This window comes from Phodopus roborovskii, unplaced genomic scaffold (genome assembly GCF_943737965.1).
Source record: "Phodopus roborovskii unplaced genomic scaffold, PHOROB, whole genome shotgun sequence".
Classification (NCBI taxonomy): Eukaryota; Metazoa; Chordata; class Mammalia; order Rodentia; family Cricetidae; genus Phodopus; species Phodopus roborovskii.
The window spans coordinates 30692501-30714325 of NW_026125052.1; the positions used below are offsets into that span (position 1 = coordinate 30692501).

Here is a 21825-nt window from a genome sequence, read left to right on the forward strand (position 1 = left end):
GGCTGCCGGGCGCCATTTCCCTCGCCGCCAGGCGGGGTCTGGCGCGCTGTGGCCCGGGCCGCGAGGGAGGGGCCGCTGCACGTGCTCCGCGCACCTTTGTGCGCCCGCCCGCCCGCCCGCCCGCCAGGCCCGGCCGCCCCCGGGCCCCCGCCCCGCTCACCTGCGGCTCCGCCGCCCGTAGCCGCCGCCGCCGTACCTCCGGGGCGGCGGGCCCCGGCGGCTGTGGTGCGAGTCGGGCGGGCGGCCGTAGCGCGCCATCTGCACCCGCAGCTCGCGTCCGTCCAGCACGGCCCCGTCCATGGCGTCCATGGCGTCCTCGGCGTCGCGCTTGTCGTGGAAGCGGACGAAGGCGAAGCCGCGGGACTCCTTGGTGTAGCGGTCCCGCGGGATGTACACGTCCCCGACGCGGCCGTACTTCTCGAAGACGCGCCTCAGCGTGTCGGGCGAGGTGCGGTAGGTGAGGTTGTCCACCTTGAGGGAGGTCATGCCCTCCACGTCGGGAGGGGGGCGGCCGTAGCTCATGGCTGTGAGGCGGCCCGGGGCCCCGCGAGTGAGCTGGCGCCGAGACCCGAACGCCCTGAGCCGGCCCCGGCCCTCGGCAGGAACCGCGGACTCCCCTGGCCGCGGCGGCGGGAAGCCGCGCCTCTCTCGGCAGTGGCCGTCCGCGTGGAAGAGCCGGGAGCCGCAAGGCCGTCACGGTGCGAGCCCGCCGCACAGGCTCCCCGCAGCAACTGAACGGGCGGGCCGGCCCCGCCGCCTATTTATACCCAGCCTCACAAAATGGCGCCCGCGCCACCCGGAAATGAATCTCCTGATTGGCTCATCCTGCCCCGCTCCGTAACGTCGCCGCCGCGCGCCCCGCCCCGCCCGCGCGCGCCTGCGCAGAGCGCGGCGGGCGGGCAGAAAGCGCGCAGTCACTGCGGCGGGGAGGGGCAGCGGCCCGGGAAGGCAGTTAGAAAGCCCGCCAAATGCTCTTCCCGCCGGCGACGCCCGCCGAGGGGGGAGGGGGCAGCCGCTCCCCTCCGGACCCCGCCTCCTTCCCCACGCCAATACCCGAGCTCCACGCACCTTCCTGCCCAGCCCCCTGCCCCGCCTCTGTCGCAGGCCCCCATCCGCCACTCCACTCTGCGTCCCCGGCCACCTCGCAGTCCCCCCTCCCCGCCGTTCCCGTCTTCAGCTCGCTGCACACGGGCTCATCCCCCCCCCCGCCCCAGGGACGGGGACTGAGGCACGCGCTCGCCGTCTTGCGCAGACGTAACGCCCCGCCCCACCCCGCGGCCACCCACCCGGGACTACATTTCCCGGCGGGCCCTGCGCCTCCATTGCGGTCAGCTGACCGGTCTCGTGATCCGCTGTGAGTCAGGCCGGGAGGGCGGCCCCGGTGGCTGCTGCTAATTGTCCTTGCCCGGATCCACCTCCTAGTAACTAGTTGCTGCGTGCGGGCTCCGGCTCCCCTGCCCACCCGGCCGCGTCCCGGGAGTGTCGGAACCGTGCGGGTGGGGAGAACTTTCTCGTAAGCCCGCGTTTCCCGTTCGAGGACTGGAAATCGGCACTCTGGCTGCCTGGCTCTCATGTCCTTTCTTCCCTCAGGGTTGTCAGGGGCTTCGGCTGGAGGAGGAGAGGTGACTGCCCTGGGCCGCTGCTGCCCTCCGACCAAGAGGAGCCAGAATGTCCCCGGAATCTAAAAAGCTTTTCAACATCATCATTCTAGGAGTTGCCTTTATGTTTATGTTCACCGCCTTTCAAACTTGTGGAAATGTGGCGGTGAGTTGGAATTTGTCCTCCCTCCTTTGAAATGCCTAGCAGAGTGCTCTCTAAAAGTGACAATAAACATGGATGTCCGCTACCACGCCAAGATTGCATCTCCTGATTTTCAATCTACCCTTCCTTGTTTTCTGCGATTTAGTTTGATTTCATATGTCAGACGTTTCTCCTTTACGGGGTGTTGGACACTGGCGTTTATTACTCAGATGCGGCTTGGAGTTTGGTTATTGGCCATAGTTACTTTAGTTCTTGTCTACATTAAACTCTCCGTTTAGTGTTTGAGTGGTTGAGGCACTAGAACCCAGTGTGGGTACGTGTGGTTGCGGATTCCCCGTCTCAGGGTTTTGTTCCGAAATTGAGTGTTCTTTTTCTCCTCTCGTGATGGGCTTGGGTGGTAGGTAGTGAATCATAAGTATTTCCGAGTACTTAGGCTTTCCAACGGGGAGGGAGAAGTCAAGGCGTTTTCGTTGATTAGTTTTATCTTCCACACAGCAAACTGTCATCAGAAGCTTAAATAGCACAGATTTTCATGGCAGTGGATATACCAGGTATTGTACTTACTGTGCATGATTTTACTTCGCATGTTATCATTCCATACATCTCTTCAGGAAAGCCAGCAATAAAGGGTTATAACTGAGCTGTAGTAAATCCTCTTGTACTTACATTTGATTTTATTCGAAACCCCGAGAATTAATCCCCAGAGCCTACAAGGCAGGAGACAACCAGACAACCAATTCCTGCAGAAGTCATGTGACTTCCACACAGGAACACATGCTTACATATACATAAATTTTAAAATATGACCATAAAATTTGATAAGCCAGGAATGCCTCTATCCCCCAAAATAAGTAACTGTGATGGTAGGGTTTTTTGTTTATTTGTTTGTTTTTGGTTTTTCTTTTTGTTTGTTTTATTTTTTTTTTAGGACAATGACATCACGTTTTCTGTAGAATTAGACTTTGGGATGAAAAGCCTGCCTTCAGAGTTCCTCTGTGCTTTGGATATTGTCCTGGAACTCGATCTGTAGACCAGGATGGCCTCAAACTCACAGAGATCCGACTGCCTCTGCCTCCCGAGTGCTTGGATCAAAGGTGTATGTGTGTGTGTGACAATTGCCTGGCAAAAGCAGGACTTTTTTTAGTTGACAAGAATTGTACATGTTTATCTCTAGTATGTATACATTTTGGTATTGTGAAATTGAGTTATACACATTCTATAGATTTAAAAACTTTAGAAAGAGAAATAAGATCTTACCCCATAGCCCAGTCTGGCCTGGAACCCGTACTGGGATCACAGCATGCATTACCATGCCTGGCCACTTTTCTTAATTTCTCTGTGCTTATATGTTTGCTGTTACCCTGTCCCCCAGTTTCAAGAGTTTTTTTTTTTTTTTTTTTTTTTTGTTTTGTTTTGTTTTGTTTGAGACAGGGTTTCTCTGTGTAGCTCTACCTGCCCTGGAACTCGCTCTGTAGATCAGGCTTGCCTTGAACTCAGAAATGTGTCTGTCTGCCTCTCTTCTGAGTGCTGCAATTAAAGGCGTGTGCCACCACCACCCAGCCCAAAATGTATGTATTATTACCTGAATCTAGTATATGGTATGTGAGGGGAAGAAGTTAGTGTCCATTTGTAGGTGGTGAGTGCTGTTGGAGCTTGGAGTGCTGTGTCTCTTGTGTATTTTAAAGAACAAACAAAAGAATACATTTACTGTCTGAGCAGCTTATGGAAGCCAAAGCAACATTTACTTTGAATTTACAGATTTAAGCACTGCCTAATAAATGAACTCGGGACCCTCAAGATGGCTTTAGTGCCACTCTGTTCAAGATGAGTGTAAGCAAGGAAAATTGGTGTAGCCTTTAATCTCAGGATTTCGGAGGCAGAGGTGCGGGATCGATATATGTAGTACGGTTTTTAGGCATGCCGTGTATATTTGTAATCCCAGAACATGGGAGGCTCAAGCAGGAAAATTGTGGATTAAAGCCAGCCCTGGCTATATAGTGCTATAACAACTATCTATATAGATAATATGTGTGTATGTGTGTAATACATATAACCAAATTGTGTATATGTAATAGGGCTGAGGTGTAACTGAAAAATGTCTAGATGGATAAAATAAATTCTAACTCCGCTTGTCATTTGTAGCAAAGAAACCCAGTCAGCTACCAGGAGTTGTAGTGGAGCAGACTGCTAGACCTAGACCCCTGGATCAGCTCTCCAGGGCTGGATCCACACTTACCTCACACTGGTTGAACCAAGGCAACTTATTCACAACAATTTCTATTTTTATGAAGTATGTAAAGCCTTCTCTGTAGCATCTAGATTGAAGAGAGGAAGTACCTGTATTCCTCGGCACGCTGCTCGCTAATGTTCACTGTTATTAAAGGCGGTACCTGGAATCATGTTACAGGCAAACTTGCTGAAGGAAACATGATGCGCATATTTAATACAAGGCAGTCATGGTAGTGCTTGCCTGTAATCCCAGCAGTGTCCTAGGAAGACAGCCAGGAGTGTTGCTGCAGGTTTGAGACCAGACCCTGTGATAGCAAACAAAAACCAGCCAGTGTTGGGTTGTATGCCTGTGACCCTAGCACTTCGGAGACTGCGGCAGGATTGCCATGGGTTCAGACTCAGTCTGGGCTGTGCGGTCTCAAGCCAGCCAGGGCTACATATTAGGACCCTGTCTCCATACAAACTCTACCCATCTACCAATAACTAATACATTTACAAAGTAAATATGTATTTCTGTATGCCACACAAGTGAGAACTTCAATGTGGTCTTCAAGGATATACATATAAATTCTGACTAAAGTCTATGGAGTTTTTTGTAAAATTATAAGATGTACGTATTATGAATAGAATTTTACATTATCTTATTTTGTGCATGTATATATGAGTGCCCACCTAACACATGGGAGCATGGAGGTCAGAGAACAACCTTTCAGGAGTTGGCTCTCCCCTTCCACAGTGTAGGTTCTGGGGACTGAACGCCAGGTCGTCAGGCATGACACCAGGTGCCTTTACCCGATGAACTGTCAGGCTGGTCCTAATTGGAATTTTAAAAGTGAACTTTTGAGATGTTACTTAAGGGCTTTGTTCTTTTTCCCTTCTGTACATTGTGTGAGCAGCTTGGCAATTATTTATGGCGTGTTCTCTGCTTCAAATTTGATCACTCCCTCCGTGGTCACCATCGTAGGACCTCAAATCTCTATGTTTGTCAGCGGCTTGTTTTACAGGTGAGTACTTAGTTCTTTTCCCCCCCTCCGTGTTTAATTTAGAACACACATTTTTCAAGCACAGCAGAAAGTAGTTTTGGGAATTTGGTGCTTTCTGTTCAGGAACACTGTATTTCTAACTGATGAATGTGTGTCAAGTTGGATTTGTGTTTGACACAGGGTCTCACTATAGCCCAGACTCAGGTTGGCCCTGAACTGGCAATCCTCCTGGCTTAGCCTTCAGAGTATGGTATTATCATCATTTGGTATTATCATCAGGCTCCTGCAAGTCTGTCTGGCGGATATCAGCTTTTGTCTCACTATTAATAGTTAGAATGCAAAAACTCTTTTTCTGTTAGGGTTGAAAAGAACCTTCTATGAAATAAGGTTTTTTTCTGTTAAGTTGGTGAGCAGATTTAAGCTTCATCCTGCATCGAGCTCATGGCAGAAGCTGTTGCAAACCTGTGAAATCTGTATTTACAAGCTTGAGATGGTAAACAGCAATAAGTGGATTGGGATACAGAAGGCTCCATGGCAGAGCATTCGCCTGGCACACACAGAGGTCTGAGCTTGATCTCTATTCTGGGGACAAAAAAAGAAAGAAAGAAAGAAAAAGAAAAGAAATTCAAAACCAGTTCTCATTCATCCCTTTCCAAAAACCCAAACCGTGAAAGTGCTTTCCAGGTGGAAGTTGAGGCTGAGAACCTCTGAGCTGGCCCCTGGCAGCGTGCTCATCATTCTGTTTCACATACTGTTTGACTGTAATGCACTGACCTGTTGTATTTTAGCATGTACATTGCCGTTTTTATCCAGCCTTTCCCATGGTCCTTCTACACGGCGTCTGTTTTCATTGGAATTGCAGCTGCTGGTGAGCATCGATCGCCTTTTACCTGCTTTCCCCGGGGTACAGGTGCTGATTACATGATGCACGGGAAACAGCCTGATATCCTCTCTTTGATGAGTTTTTGGTTTGAATTTTAGTGCTTTGGACAGCACAAGGAAACTGCCTGACAATAAATTCCGATGAGCACACAATCGGGAGAAACAGCGGCATTTTCTGGGCACTCTTACAGTCTAGGTAATCTCTTTGGAGCTCAGTCTGTCCAGGGGTTTCTTTATGGCATCATTTACTAGCACTTTATTGTGTGGGGTACAGATTCATAATTTACAAATTGATGCGACTTTTACTAAAATTTAAAGTTAGGGAACAAAATATTAACCTCCATGTATTTAGCATCCTCTGTATTTTAGGCCTTCACACAAACTTAGGAGGCGTTATCTGTGTGCTACAGATGAGAAAATGGAGACTGAAAGTTAACCCATGTAAATATGGTTATCAGGAGTCCTTTAGCCATGCCCTTCCGCCTAGCTGGGCTGTCGGACATCTATTAATAAACACACCAAATTCAGAAGGGAGAGCAGCAGAACTTCTTCCTAACAGCACAGCATAGTAGATGTTCCCCAGAAAAGAGCAGGTAGCACATGCCTTTAATCCCAGCACTAGAGAGACAGAGTGAGTTCGAGACCAGCCTGGTCTGCAAGAACTAGTTCTAGGACAGCCTCCAAAGCTACAGAGAAACCCAGTCTGGAAAAACAAAAAAGAGAGAGAGGAAGGAAGGGAGGGTACAGCAGCAGCAACAGTCACTCTGCTTAGGACTCTTGGGTTTCACTGTGTGTCCTGAAGAGCTTGGAGCATGGCATGGACCTGTAATTGCAGCACTCAGATAGAGCCAGGGAGATTGCAGTGAGTTCAGGGCTAGCCTGGAGCACTCGGGGGTGGCTCCTCAGATAAAAGAGCTTCCTACCAGAGCTGAGGACTTGAGTTCTATCCTAGACCCACACTGTAGGAGGAGAGAACAGCTGTTCTTCACTTTTATACTGTAACACTGACACACCTCCCATATGCAAACAACTAAATGTAATAAAATTGAATGTTTAGTTGATGGTGGTGGGGGCGCCTGCGTGCGTGTATGTGCGTGCCTGCGTGCATGTATGTGCGTGCCTGCGTGCGTGTATGTGCGTGCCTGCGTGCGTGTATGTGCGTGCCTGCGCGTGTGTTTTGGTAGAAGCTGATTGGGAGTCTCACTAGGCTGGTCTTGAACTCCTCACCATTTTGCTTCAAGCCTCCCAAGTAGCTGGGACTGTAGGTGCATCTTACCATGCCTGGTGCAGTTTAGTCTTACCGGTTTAGAGATGAAGAAACTGGACAATCAGTGAAGTGGCCATTCCTCAGGACAGTCTGCCAGTTAGAGGTGGATATCTAAATCACAAGCTTGTTCACAGAGTCCATAAATTTTAGGATTTTACAAGTAGCATAAGTTTGTTTCCAGTTTACTTGGAGAGTCCCATTAAGTCACATGTATCAAACAAAGTGAGTCAAGTCCTCTAGGGCGGTGCTGAATCAGCTTACTGTCACATGCTTCTGGGTTGATTAACGTCTCATAAAAGTCACATGGCTTTGATACTTGTAACCTAGGACAGGCAGGTTCTTTAAAATCACCCCTCCCCCCCTTGTCGCTTTCCTCTTCCCCCTCTTGAAATACTGGGAGTGACATTTTAAAAGCTTTAAGCATGAGCTGGGCACAGTGGCCCACGTCTTAATCCCAGCACTTGGAGGCAGAGGCAGAGGCAGATAGATCTGAGTTCCAGGCCAGCCAGAGACCCTGTTACGAGTAAATACATAAGTAAACGTAACACACACACACACACCCCACCCCTGCCAAGGATTCCAGTGATTTCCCCAGCATCTTCTCCCTTTCTCCCCCACAGCTTGTTCTTTGGAAATCTCTACATATATTTTGCCTGGCAAGGGAAAACTCAAATTTCAGGTTGGTCTTCTTCACTGTCCTGTCACTCCTGTGAGCTTTAGCACCCTGAAGTTCCTTCAGACACTTGCTTTTTCATAAGCTTTTGCCTCTCGTTCCTTAAGTGAAGGTCAGGGTTCATGGTTGTGCTTTGCAGGGCACCTCCCAGTAAGTGAGAAGGCCGTGCTGAGCGTGCACAGGCTCGCCAGGCCCCTGAGGCTCTGGGAGTGTTGGGTTGTTGGATCTGGGCCTCCCGTAGTTAGGGGAGAGGCTCTGTCCTGCGCTGTTGCTTCTTTGGCCTTCCTCTGGCTGGAAGAGCAACATAGAAGAGGCTATTTCTTCCTAAGTCATTACTGATGCCTTGAATAATAAAAATGTAATGAGGTAGTGTGTTTTGCTGCCTAGAAATGACCAGTGGGCATGGCACTAACTGGCATTGTTTCACCAGCGCCGTCCACTCTCTGCTTTTGTCCCTAGAGAAGGACCGAAGGACAGTGTTCATTGCCCTGACGGTGATAAGTCTCGTGGGAACTGTTCTGTTCTTTCTTATTCGGAAACCGGACTCTGAGAATGTCCTTGGAGAAGAAGAGTCTTGCGATGACCAGGACATGGAAGCCCCTGAGTAAGATGCCTGGAGCATTCTTCTTCGTGTTTGAATAGATTTTGAGGAGTCGCGGTCCAGGGATTACTAGACTGTTTACCACAGCTGACATGTGATACTCTCAGACAGACAGACGGACATGCACTGAAAGTGTTTAAAGTGAAGGAAAGGAGGGCCTTGGGTTGAGTATATGTTACATACAGTCTGTATGTTACATACATACAGTTATACATGTAGGGTTTCTGATAGTGGCAGACTGCTGATGACAGTCAAGCCATAAAAGTGATGTCTGGGATTGGATTCTCAGCACTCTTATGTTCTAGCGTTAGCTAGCAGAAATTGGAGACGGGTGTGGTGCATCCCTGGCAAATTGTAGTTCTTAGGAACGTTGCTCAGCCTGCTTAGCCTGCTCTCGTCTTGAACTGTCTCCTACACAGGAGACTTCTGGGCCTTTGTTTTGCAAATATTGCAGAGAACACCAGAGTGTCCTAACTGTGGGACTCAGGGTAGTCATATTTTTGTCTTTATGTCAGGAGATCTTTATTGATTAATTTTTAAATTAAAAAAAACTGTTGTATTTCATGTGTATGGATGTTTTACCTACATGTGTATCTGTTCTGTGTGTGCCCCGAGGCCAGACAGGGCATTGGTTCTCCTGGAATTATGGATGGTTGTGAGTCACCATGTGAGTCCAGGGAATAGAGCCTGGGTCCTCTGGAAGAGCAGCCACTGGTCTTAGCCACTAAGTAGTCTGTCTAGCCCCTTTTAATTTTTAATACATGTATGTAATTGTGTGTATGTGTACTTGTGTAGGCATTCTTGTGTTGTGACATAGGAGACTTGGGTCAGAGGACACCTAGGAGTCAGCTCTTTCCACTATTGTGGGTCCCACAGGTTCAGGTCATCAGATTTGGTATCAAGGCTGTTACCCATTGAGCCATCTTGTCAGCCCCAGACAGTCACAGTTTTAAAGAATTTGATCACTGGAAGGTTCCTGTCTTCATGAGAAGAACAGTGGGAGATGGAGCAACCAGATCCTCTCTGACAGTTTGAAAACAGCTGGGTGGTGGTGGTGCACGCCTTTGATCCCAGCACTCGGGAGGCAGGGGCAGGCGGATCTCTGTGAGTTCGAGGCTAGCCTGGTCTACAAGCGCTAGTTACAGGACAGGCTCCAAGAAACCTTTCTCGAAAAACAAAAAAAAAAAAAACAAAAACAAACAACAACAAAAAAAGAATATGCATCTGGGGGGAGAGGGCAGGTTAGAGTATGTGTGCAAAGCCTGGATTTGATCCTAGGTTTGAGTTTGAGCTTTTAAGGGTGAACAACACTTGTATATACAAAAGCAACAAAGTTTTCTGTTTTACTGTGTCCTTTTAGAAAAGGAGGCAGATGAGTGAGTGTGTGTAATAAGTGCATTAGGAGAAAGTCCTGTCCCGTTGTTCAGAATGAGGAGGTTCTGGGAAGCACGTTAAGCACCCTGAAGACCAGGACCAAGACTGTTCCATCACATCAGAGAACACTAGAATCGTTATGATTATTTGGCAGGCCACATAGAGCCAAAGGTATGGCTTGGTTTGAGACAGGGTCTCACCAAGTAACTGGCTGGCCTGGAACTCACTGTGTAGACCGAGCTGGCCTTGAACTCCCCAGGTCCACCTGCCTGTGACTCTGAAGAGGTGACTTAATTAAGGGACTGTGCCATCAAACCTGACTGAGGCCATAGATTTTACAAATGTAGACGGGAGTGGGGTGGCCATTAGTCGCGTGTTGCTTTTGTTCGCTTTGCTGGGGGCAAACGGTCTTCTTTACCTTTCCAGGTCTGCCCAGAACAATGTGACGAAGGCAGTAGATGCGTTTAGTAAGTATTCTCTGTCTGAAATGCAAGAGCTATGCGGGAAGTTGCCTCCCCCTTCCCCTGGTAACTTTGGATTGGTGATCCCCCAGTGTTTTTAGCCTCCTAAATGCAATGCGCCAATGCCTCTCCAACGTGAGGGTGTGAGGGATGAATGAACGCTGCCCACCTAAGGAGGGTGGGGGCAGGGAGTTGAGAGCAAGCCATAGGCTGCCCCTTGGAGCAGAGCCATGGCTCCAGTGAGCTGGGCGCTAGTAAGAGCAGTCACACTTGCTCACAGACTCCAGAAAACTTTCTGTATGGTTCCTTGCTGCCATGCTCATGGGTGGTTCTGAGGGTTCTGTTGTAGGCAGTGATTGACACTCCCATTCCAGAGAAGAAAGCTGAGCCTTCTGGGACATGTATGGGTCCACTAGAGCTGTTCACAAATAGCCAAACAGCCAAACAGGAGCATGGAGAAAATTTTACCCAATGGCCATAGAGTGGAGATGGAGAGCGCTCCTTGCTCCTGAGGTTGGGAGCGGGCAGCCTAGTGGTTAGCAGCTGGGCAAATGCGATTATCAGTGTCCAGGCTGGAACTTTTACAAACAAGTGAGCACCATCTTACTGACTGGACAACAGGCTGACAGGAAGTGCCACCAAAGGGCACAGATGGTTGGGCGGTGGCTGAAGTGGATTTGAGCTTGGATTGACTTAGCAGGCAGAGTCAGGGACTCACACGGGAGTCAAGCATTCCCTTGGACACAGGTGGGCTTCTGACTCCAGCATCTGCCCACAGCCTCTCAGCTTCTTTGCTTCCCAGGAAAGGCCCTTGCTGAAGCAGCTACTATTCATAGGAGTAGCCTGCTATAGGCCACCAGATCTCAGAACTTCCCAGTATGAGTTGCTAGGTCCCTTTTGCTAGAGTGGAAATTCTTGATCTCATCAGCTGTGGCCTGGCTCAGATGGTACAAGGCCTGTTTTTAGAAAGGACCTAGGATGTGGATGCCCTGTCATTAGAGTTGTTTAATCTGGCTTTTATACACTTCCTGTGTTGCAGGGATGCATTCATAATTACAAATTGGGGTTTGGTTATAAGTAAATAGGTTATAGCCAAGTTTCCCGACTAAAATGGGAGGTCACCTCCATTCGAACTCTGTCTTTCCAGCTTCTAGTCTAGAAACTCGTCTGCCAGAAGATCCATTTGTGGTCAGGGGGTCAGAGGATTGAAGAGAAACTTGCAGAAACAGTAACTTAGCAACTTTTTTTAGACTGATTTTCACTGTGTAGCCCAGTATGGCCTGAAACCTATAGACCCTTCCATTTCAGCCTTGTAATTCCAGTACTTGGGGGCCAAGAGGGTCAGGAACCTCAGCTACTGAGGAATTCAGGACTAGCCTAGGGAGCAGGAAATTCTGTCTTAAAAAAAAAAAGAAAGAAAGAAAGAAAGGAAGGAAGGAAGGAAGACAGACAAATTCAGATGAAATGTTGCATGCATGGTAATTTAGGTCTGAATCCTAACACTCAAGGCAGTGACAGGAAGCTCAACTTGTCCCAGACTATATTGGACTGCATAGTGAGTTTCAGTGTAGTCTGAGCCAGCGTGAGACCCTGTCTTCTGGGTGGGGGGTGGGTTAGAATTGCATTCTCCCCAGCAGATCTCACCCTGCTCAGTGCAGAGGCAGATGGCAAGCTGACTGCAGACCAGACTCTGTGGGTCAGGAATCCCCAGGTGGTTCCAACCTGACCTGACTGACTCCCTGGGCAGCCTGTCTGTTGAGTCAAGTGTTTCATTGTCTTGTGCTATTCTGGCTTCTTTCCCCTCCCCTCTGGTTATTGAGAGCTAAACGTGCATGAGGACAGTGTGTCTCCAGAATAAACACTCATTTACAGGGCAGAGTCAGTTCATGCCTCATGCATTTTAATCTGGAAAGTTAGGTTCTTTGTTTACCTACTGGCTTCGGTGATGAGAAGAATACTCTGGATGAAGGAAATTGTTTTTAGAACTTTTGGTTGCCAATTAAAATCTAGCTAAGACTGTCCAATTTTTCTCCTTCCAGAAAAGTCTCTGAAGTTATGTGTCACCAAGGAGATGCTCCTTCTAAGTGTTACGACTGCCTATACAGGTACGAGCTGGGTGATGATGAGGAGACTAAACAGTAGCTCGGCATCGCTCCTCACGCTCTGCTCTGACTGACCAATGCTGTCTATCCTACACCACCTCCCGAGGCTGCTCCCAGAGGGCATCTGTAGCCAGAGCCTCCGGGACAGTTTTGTTCGTGTGTCCAGCACCTTCCTGGTATCTGATGGAAGATTGAGTCATATTCTTTTACTTAGCCTTCACCTTCGTGTGGCTTCAGGGCTCTGCACAGCCATTTGAGCCACCTCCTCTCTCCGTGTGATTGACAGGAAAGCCAGACCTCACGGTGGCTGAGCAACCTTTCCTGAGAGGCTGTCCTGGTGCCTTGTATCACCTCTACTCGGATCTGTTGGTGACAGCCAGGCACAGTGCTAGCCCCAATTCAGTGTGGTCGAGCAGCAGAGCATTCACCCAGCAAATGCAGGGCAATGGGTTGAACCTCTGCCTTTGGGGTGGGAGTCAGGCTGGAGGGATGGTCCAGGGGTTAAGAGCATTTGTTGTTCTTGGGGCGGGGGGCGGTTTGATTCCCAGCTCCCACGCGGTGGCTCCTGTGTAACCCCAGTTCCAAAGGATCCAGCGTTGTCTTCTGGCCTCTTTGGGCACTGCACGCAGTGGTGCATAGACATACCTAGAGGCAAAACACCATATATATAAAAATAAAATAGATCTTAAAAAAAGAAAGCCCAAACAAACAAAAATCAAAACCAGTCTGAATCTGATGTTATGGCACATACTGGCAGAAAGATGCAAGTTCGAGGCTAACCTTAGCCTGCACAGTGAGACTTTGTCTCAAAAACACCAACAGCTACTAACCACATTGATTTCCCATGGTTTTAGAGCCTAAGAAATCAGAGCCAGTGTCATCACAGTCAGGTTCTGGGGAAGGTTCTTTTAGCTGTCATCCTGCTGTGTGGTCACAGGGCTGGCAGGGAGCAGGAAGCAAGCCACCTGGTGTGTCCTGTAAGACTGCCGACCCTGTCATGAGGGACCCATCCTGTGGGCCCATCACCTGAAGGCTGTGCCTGCAAAGCCACAGTGTGGAGAGAGTTAAGTTGCTTGTAGGCTTTTGGAGAGGACCATCTGGTTATTTACACAGTGTAAAGCTGTTCACCTGCAAAGCATTTTAGTCTCTGAGTTTTTTGGTTTTTGTGTTCATGTCATATGTCTCAAGCTTAGCTGGCTGCTGGACACAAGCGGAAGTCGGGAAAGGACTGTGTAATGGTTAAAAGCTGATTTCTCTCCCCGAGGTCTGGAGCTCACTTTCTTCTCTGGGGTGTATGGGACCTGTATTGGGGCCGTAAACAAATTTGGGACAGAAGAGAAAAGCCTCATCGGACTCTCTGGAATTTTCATCGGCACTGGAGAAATTTTAGGTAGGTTGGTTTGCATTTTGTTTTTTAGTTTAAAAACATTTTATTCTCTGGGAGGTGGTGGCCCTCATCTTTAATCCCACCTTTGAGAGGCAGAGGCAGGGAGATGGGGGGCTAGAGACCCGCTGGCACCTTTGTGGGGCCTGGGGATAGGACAGAGACGGTAATGTCCCCTGGGACTAGTAGCGTTGTGCTTTCAGTGTCAAAGTTGGATGGAGAAAGATTGGATGCCGTCAGTTTCACAGACCCGTGGTGACCCGTGTGTGCGCAGGCAGCAGAGAGGGCCGGAAAGAAAAGGCGGAACCGGGCTCTCCCCTGCCTTCAGTTCCTATGGGCACAGGCGGGTCCGCACTGTAGAAGCTGTGTCTAAGGGCCTGTGACAGGCCTGCAGCTCACCCCTCCCTCAGACTAGCCGCGAGCCCGGGGGTCCCCAAGCCACCCTATCTCACTTGGCTTCACATTCAGGGCTAGAAAGATCTCAGGGAGCTGAGAATGCAGGGTGACAGACAGACTGTGAGGGACCCCACCCTGTTTCCAGAGGGACCGTACCACAAGCACAGGGGGACGTGTGACGCCAGGGTCCCAGAGCAGGGTACTGTGCACATCAGCACCTGAGTCTGTATCATTTCTCTAGGGATTTCCAAATCCCTCCTGCCAGCTACTTTGCAACCTACAGATAATTGTCATTAACCATAGTTAGCATTCGGTGCTATAGAATGGCGGGTTTTGTGTTGTTGTTGCTGTTGTTTTTGAGATGGTCTTGCTGTGTAGCTCTTGGCTGACCTGGAACTCACTATAATAGAATAAGCTAACCTCAAATTTTGTTGCAGGTGTGTACCGCCAAGCCCTGTGTACATTAGAAGCTTTTTTTATTTTTTTAATTTAATTTTATTATTTTAGTTGTGTGTGGGAAGGTTTGTGCGCATGAATTCAAGTACTCACAGAGGTCAGAAGTGTCAGATTCCCCTGGGACTGGGGTTGTAGGCAATCGTAAGCCATCTGATGTGGGTGCTGAGAATTGAACTCAGGTCCTCAGGAAGAGCAATTTGAGCTCTTAACCAACCACTGAGCCATCTCTCCAGCCCAACATTAGAAGGCTTTTTGTTTTTGTCTTTTGAGACAGGATTTCTCTGTGTAGTCCTGGAACTCACTATGTGGCCTCTAACTCACAGAGATCTGCCTGCCTCTGCCTCCCACGTGCTGGGATTCAAGGTGCGCACCACCACTGCCCGGCTCACATCGGAAGGTTTCTAACTGTTAACTTTTTTTATTTTTCACGGTCAGAATTAATCCTGGAACCTTGTACATAAAAGACCAAGCACTGTACCACCGAGCCAGCTGCTACCCCCACTCTGTCTTTAAAATTCTGAGACAGGATCTCACCAAGTTACCCAGACTGGCTTTGAACTCACTGTAGTTGGGGCAGGCCTTGAACTTTTGCTCCCCTCCTCCTTAGCCTTCTCAGTCACTAGGACTAAAGGACATGCCGGCTGCCGTGGCACTAAGCTATCACGGGTGAACCGTCCTGACAGTCTTCGTTGCCACTCTGAGCTTATGGCAGTCTGCAGGTCCCCAGTGATTACTTCCGGTCATGATTCCTGGACAAGCTGTGATTATAACAGAAGCTCAGGGTGTGTGACTACATCCGTGATCCCACCACCGGGGAAGTGGAGGCATGACCCGCAGTCCCAGGGCTGGGCTACCTGAGACCCAGTCTCAGAACAACAGTAGTAGCTGCTGAGCTGCGCCTTTTTAGCTCTCTGAGTAGCTAGACTGCGAAGGGAGTTGCTCCCATGCCGTAACTCCCAGAAAGCAACAGCAAGAGCAAGAAGGGTGCCGTCTAGAAGAGACCGCTTGTCAATACCGGAGTCACCCCGCTGCTTGACTTTGGGGGCCTGTTTGAGGGCAGGTAGTGGACGTCTGAGCGTTCTCCCTGTGACTGGCTTAGTGATGGCTGGGACCTTTGACGTGTTTGTCGTGACCCTCAGGTGGAAGCCTCTTCGGCCTGCTGAGCAAGAATAATCGATTCGGCAGGAACCCAGTGGTGCTGCTGGGCTCCCTGGTGCATTTAATAGCCTTCTACCTGATCTTCCTCAACATGCCCGGAGATGCGCCCATCGCCCCCGTGGAAGGGACTGACAGTGTTGCGTACATCAGGCCCAGGTACAGTGGCTGCTGCTTCTGAGTGGTTTGGGGTGGGCAGGAGGAGGGAAATGGAGCACGGAGTCCTCCTCAGGCCTGTCAGCTTTCAGTCTTCTGTCAAGTAGAGATGGAGCTAGGAGGAGTTGACTGGGGACCCAGAGTGTCCCAAGGCAGTTTTTGCAATGGTTGCTTTTAACCTTTCCCCTACCGGTCTTCGCTTGATTTATCAGAAGTGTCTGATCAGAGTTTCATCCTCTGCTTTTTGAGCAGGGAACTGTTCCATTGTTAGAGGAGGGACAAAGAGGAATGACATGTCTGTGTCACAGCATAAGGATGTTGGTTCATTATAGGTGCAGTGTCTGTGGATAAACCCACAACCCAAGGGAGCCCAAAGACAGTATTCGCTTTCCAGAGAGTAGACCAGGGTTTGCTAGAACACAAAGGTCTGTGAGTTTGAGCATAATTTCTCACTGCACAAATTCTAGGACGTGGGCTGGATTCGTGACACTGTGAGTGAAATGTTGGCCTCACAGTCTTTGCAAGGTCCTAGGTTTAATCCCAATACCGCAGACAAGGCGGCAGAAACATTAGTGTTTATTTGTTCTTGTTTGGGATGTATGCGCACACTTGTGACTCTAGCTCTGAGGAGGCTGAGGCTGGGGGGTCATGCATTCCAGTCCAGCCTGGGTTCTATGTTGGAGCCGTCTCAAAGCAGGACTGTGAAGTTGTACAGTGCCAGGGGTTGCCCAGCATTCGGAAGTCCCAGGGCTCAGTTCCCAGCAGCCCCTTCACCAAACAAAACAAGTGTACTGTGCTTTTGTTGGGAATCTTGTTTCTATATTCTGGTGGTAATAATATTGTTGCTACACGTTAAATTTATTTTAAAGGTTCATTTGTATTTTATTTTTGTTTTTTTTGAGACAGGGTAGAGACCCTCCATAACCCTGGCTGTCCTGGAACTCACAGAGGTCTACTTGACTCTGCCTCCCCAGTCCTGGGATTAAAAGTGTGTGCCTGTCGTACATTTTATTTAAATTATATATGTGTGTTTGTGGGGTTATGGATGTTTGAGTTCAGAAGAGGGTATCAGGTCAGCTGATGCTGGAGTCACATGGCTGTGGGCCATTGGAAGTGGGTTCTGAGAGCTAAGCTCAGGTCCATTGCAGAAGCAGCACATGCCCCTAACCACTAGACCACCTTTGCCCTACCCCCCCACCATTGACCCACCTTTCCAGGCCTACCCCCCCCACCACTGACCCACCTTTCCAGGCCTACCCCCCCACCACCACTGACCCACCTTTCCAGGCCTACCCCCCCCCCACCACTGACCCACCTTTCCAGGCCTTTTCTCTCTCTCTCTCTCTTTTTTTTTTTTTTTGGTTTTGTTTTTGTGTTTTGAGACAGGGTTTCTCTGTGTAACAGCCCCTAGCTGTCCTGGAACTCACTCTATAGACCAGTCTGGCCTCAACTCACAGAGATCCGCCTGCCTCTGCCTCCAGAGTGCTGGGATCAAAGGCGTGCGCCACCACGGCTGGGCTCACCTTTCTAGTCTTGCGTGTGTTTTCTTTTCTTCAGCAAAGAAGTTGCCATTCTCTGCAGTTTTCTGCTGGGCCTGGGAGACAGCTGCTTCAACACCCAGCTGCTTAGCATTTTGGGCTTTCTCTACTCAGAGGACAGTGCGCCAGCTTTTGCAGTCTTCAAGTTTGTTCAGGTAAACTGGGTTACCCTGCCGTCCTTCCCCTTCTTGCCCCCATTGGTTTTAGATGAAGGTCGGGTTCCTGTGAAGTAAGTAGAACCAGGTGGCCTTGGTTGGTTGAGAGTGTTTTTGTTTTTCGAGACAGGGTTTCTCTGTGTAACGCTGGCTAACTTGGAACTCACTTTGTAGATCAGGCTGGCCTCCAACTCAGAGATCCACCTGCCTCGTGCCTGGCTGGGTGAGAGAGTTTAACTCTGGTCTGTGCACTCAGGTGAAAGGGCTTGTCATCGGGTGCCAGGATCCATTCTCTCACCACACAGGCTCGCCCTCCCACTCAGCACTCTATTGTGTTAGCCCACAGCTTACCCGATTGTTGCTGTTGGGCAAGCTTGGGGTAGCGGTGGGCGGGTGACCAGTGAAGCCTGTCTCCATGGGCACTGCCAGTCACAGGTGTCCTTTGGGGCAGAAAGGAGCAGGCTGGCTGGAGTTGCTGAGGCTCTGTGCTCACTAGGTGATCTGTCTGGTTTATTCTAGTCGATCTGCGCAGCTGTGGCTTTTTTCTACAGCAACTACCTCCTCCTCCACTGGCAGCTCCTGGTCATGGTGATATTTGGGTTTCTTGGAACCGTTTCATTCTTCACTGTGGAGTGGGATGCTGCTGCCATCGTGGCCCGAGGCTCTGACTACCGAAGTATTTGATGAGGCCCAAGTCTCCAAGAAACAGACGGTCACATTACAGAGCTAGTTCAAGCAGCTGCCTGCATAACCGATGAACGATGACGTTGAGTCTGGCGGAGACTCTGGCGTTGAGCTCACGGAGCCTCACGGTTTAAAGCAGGAGAGTTAGGGAACCCTGTTGTCAGCTCCAGCCCTCGTTTGTCCACCCACCTTCCTCAGCTTCCCACAATCATGTCTCGTCCTCCTTCTCACGGAAAGACCCTGCCTGGAATGCCATGTGTCACTCAGGATTCTTGCGAGCTGTGGAGTATGTTTCACTACTTAGGACCAGGAAGCAGATGCCACTCCACGCGTGGCTCTGGGAAGGACTTTCAAATAAATGGTGAGGGCGCTGAGACACAGTTGTTTTGAGATAGGGCCTCACTGTGTAGCCCAGGCTGGCCTGGGACTTGCAGCCCTCCCCCTGCCTCCGGGGTTGGGTTGTAGAGTGTGCCCAACACACAATTTAAAATGCCCAGTCTTTTTTGAGGTAGGAGCTTGATATGCAGCCTTGACTGGCCTGGACTTTGTATGCCAGAAAATGCTCCTGCCTTTGCCTCTAGAATGCTGGGATGATGAGAATACGCCACCACGCACACTCGGCACGAGACCTTAGCTTCTCTTGAAATGCTTTGTTGAACAAGTCCTCTTACCCTTCCTGGCGAGGAGTAGCCAGTTACATGTCATGAAATGAAGTAAAGACTGCCATTTGTCGATTAATAAAAGCTTATTTAGAGAAGTAAAGAATGTTTACTCCGGGACTTTTGCTGTGGTTTTCCTGACAGTTACAGTAAAGAAAACCTCCATCCTCCAAGTGGGCTCTGTGCAGCTCTCCTGTCTGAGAGAATGCCTAAGTCCTGCGGGCTGTCTCCCGAAGGAGCTCACACTTTCACTATTGAGATAGTCCGTTATGACTATGTACTCCAGGTTGACCTCCAGCTCTTGCTCTTCCGGTCTAAACACTTGGCTCAGACTCCCCGGTGGGATGTGTGTGTATGTGATGCGCATAAGCGTGAATAACCATCACCTTATATAATGACAACATTTCATCTTTTAGTTCTTTCTATAAATTTATTTATGTGTATATGTGTTTGCCTGCTTGTCTGTGTGTTACCGTGTGTTTGCATGCTTGTCTGTGTGTTACTGTGTGCTTGTCTGTTACCGTGTGTTTGTGTGCTTGTCTGTGTGTTTCCCTGTGTGCTTGTCTGTGTTTGCCTGTTTGTGTGTTACCGTGTGTTTGCATGCTTGTCTGTATGTTTGCAGAGCTCATGGGAGTTGGAAGGACAATGGATCCTCATAAACTGCAGTTCCAGGCAGTTGGGAACCGTCTGATGAGTTTGCAGTGTCTTAGTAGTTTGCAGTGTCTTAGTTACTTTTTTCTTGCTATGTAGAGACACCATGACCAAGGCAGTGAATTTAAGGGTTTACTGGGGCTTAAAGTCCCAGATGGTGAGTCATGGCAGCGGCAGCAGACATGCATGGAGTTGTGATAGTGGAGGACAAGTAGGAGGCAGACAAGAGCTAACTGGGAATGCCTTGGGCTTTAGAGATTTATTTATTTATTTGATGTATGTAGATGTTTTATTTACATGTATGCACACCAGAAGAGGGCATCGGATCCCATGGAACCACAGTTATAGGTGGTTGTGCTAAGAATTGAACTCAGAACCTCTGGAAGAGCAGCTGGTGCTTGTAACGAGTACGGTTTTTCTTCCCACCACCTGGTCTTGTCCTGCCGCCATGCTGCCAGCCCCAAATAATGCACAGAGACTCGGGATGAAAAGAAACCAGTCCTGCATTCCCAAGCTTGCTGAAGACAGGCCATGAGGCTGTGTGGGTGGAAGGTGGCTGAGCAGCCCATCCCTAACAGCCAGTGTCTTCATAAGAGGAAGCCGTATCTTTTCAGAGCTTGTAGGACTCGTGGTGAATACTGTCAACCGGGAAAGGACATGAGCGGAAGGTTGGGAACCCAACTTCTGGTCTGTTTCCTGACAGCTGTGCCATGTTCCCCATTGTAAGCTGTGAGAATTCAAAGCCAGCATAGGGAATTGTAGGCCATTCAAATCAATATGGAGAGACCCTGTTTCCAAAAAAACAAAACAAAACAAAACAAAAAAAAAACAAAAACAAAAAAACCAAGACCAGAAAACAAACAGGAAATGCGATTACTGCACAGAGTGGATAGTATTTATCCTTTAAAAGGGGAGTCTGTTGTGACACATCCTTCAGCCCGGGTGGGTAAGCCAGCCAGTGAAGAGTTAACTGCTATAGGACTCATCTTACAGGAGGGACCTGCCAGTCAAAGCTCAGAGAGGACAGAATGGTGGCTGTAGGAGGTGGAGCAAGGGAGACTTAATGAGTTCGCCAAGTAAAAGGAGATAGGTGGAGTTGGGGGGGGGGGGGCGCTACACAACGCGGTGGACACAAAGGATGAAAGGCGTATGAGTCTTCATTGAAAATGGTGTCTTGTGAGGGGGTCCCTTCCTACCCAGTGCACACTGACTGGCAAGTCTAAAGGCAGACGAGTCATTGTCAGCATGTTTAAAACAGTGCAATCCGGGGAAAGGTTTCCAGGCAATAGCCAGTCCGATTCCAGGTGCACAGTAAAGCTCAAGGACCATCCCTGAACAGGACATCTGCCAGAATGATTGGCCGGACTGAGCTAAGGCTTATTCCAGTGTTACATGTCCATTCCCAGATTGTAAGGACCAGGCCCGAGTCTGGGCGTGCTGTGAGTAGAGTTACATATGTTGGTCTGTACCTCCGGGCCACAGGCATGTCACACCTCACAGCCACACCCAGGTCACACTCCACAGCCACCTGGGCTGTGTGCCGACCAGGAATGCCCACTAGGTCACACCTGGCACAGAAGGGTCTCACTGGGGTCTGATCCCGGCAGCCTCCGTCCCGGCCGCCGCCACACTCCCCGAAGGAAGGCAGGTGTGTGTGTTTATCATAAACTCCATTGTTTGCACTGGCAGTCCCGGCACATGGAGATGCTCTCAGATGCTGGGGACAGAAGTCTCTGGAAAGAACAGCTTCACTGAACAAGGCTGATTGACAGGTGACTCTGGAGCGTCGCAGGCCCAGGGTCTGATATCTTGAGCCATCTCGAGCCTCCCTCTCAGCCATTTCTTTGCCCTTCTCTGGATGTCAGCTATCCTGTCTGTGACCTTGACCATTAAGTAAACCCTTTGGTATGTACAGAAACCTGCCTGCCATCAACTGAAGGTTCAGGAGCATCTGAGGTCTGTAACGGACATTCTTGGCTTTGCCTTAACCCACCCACCTCATATTTCCACTGGTGTATTTAAAAAGTGCCTCAAAAAAGGGCAGCAAATGCCTTTTATCTCAGCACTCAGGAGACAGGCAGGTGGACGTATGTGAGTTGGAGGCCAGCCTGGGCTACATAGCAAGTTCCAGGACAGCCCGGGCTACACAGTGAGACCCTGTCTCAAATAAAGAAAAAGATGTTGCCATCCCCTAAACCCTGTTTCCAGGACTTCATGTCCAAGATCAGACAGCAAGGATTTGAGTGGCTACACATATT

General features: G+C 49.5%; 2 protein-coding genes across 11 annotated transcripts in view; one reads left to right on the plus strand and one right to left on the minus strand.

The window, feature by feature from the left end:
• The window catches only part of Srsf2 (serine and arginine rich splicing factor 2), a 3046-nt gene extending 2457 nt beyond the window's left edge, over nt 1-589 (minus strand). For 4 of the 6 annotated variants that reach the window (XR_007834281.1, XR_007834278.1, XR_007834280.1 and 1 more), the window contains exon 1: nt 161-589. Coding sequence is in view for 2 of the 6 variants with exons in the window: in XM_051181315.1 (XP_051037272.1) it covers nt 161-522 (362 nt within the window). In the remaining 4 variants the exon portion in view is untranslated. The remainder of the gene's footprint in view (nt 1-160) is intronic. The other 2 variants (XR_007834279.1, XM_051181307.1) reach the window with 1 other exon arrangement.
• Nucleotides 306-19036, plus strand: Mfsd11 (major facilitator superfamily domain containing 11). 5 transcript variants are annotated; one of them, XM_051181264.1, is made up of 14 exons: nt 306-453; nt 1591-1764; nt 2257-2312; nt 4887-4994; nt 5762-5841; nt 5955-6051; nt 7743-7801; nt 8255-8399; nt 10197-10237; nt 12271-12336; nt 13598-13723; nt 15709-15883; nt 17438-17573; nt 18093-19036. In XM_051181264.1, the coding sequence occupies exons 2-14, from the start codon at nt 1669-1671 to the stop codon at nt 18255-18257; spliced, it is 1350 nt and encodes a 449-aa protein (XP_051037221.1). In that variant the 5' UTR covers nt 306-453; nt 1591-1668; the 3' UTR covers nt 18258-19036. The 5 variants fall into 5 exon arrangements, with proteins under 5 accessions (XP_051037221.1, XP_051037235.1, XP_051037251.1 ...); XM_051181270.1 differs by lacking the exon at nt 306-453 and adding an exon at nt 1418-1513; XM_051181278.1 differs by lacking the exon at nt 2257-2312 and having other exon boundaries at nt 5787-5841.
• The last annotated feature ends 2789 nt before the right edge of the window (nt 19037-21825 follow it).

Excerpts from the sequence above, each read along its gene's own strand:
- Mfsd11 (XM_051181264.1), top strand. The coding sequence starts at position 1,669 with ATGTCCCCGGAATCTAAAAAGCTTTTCAACATCATCATTCTAGGAGTT. Across the intron at positions 7,802-8,254 it reads AGGGAAAACTCAAATTTCAG|AGAAGGACCGAAGGACAGTG; the intron begins GTTGGTCTTCTT and ends TTTTGTCCCTAG. Across the intron at positions 12,337-13,597 it reads TGTTACGACTGCCTATACAG|GTCTGGAGCTCACTTTCTTC; the intron begins GTACGAGCTGGG and ends TCTCTCCCCGAG.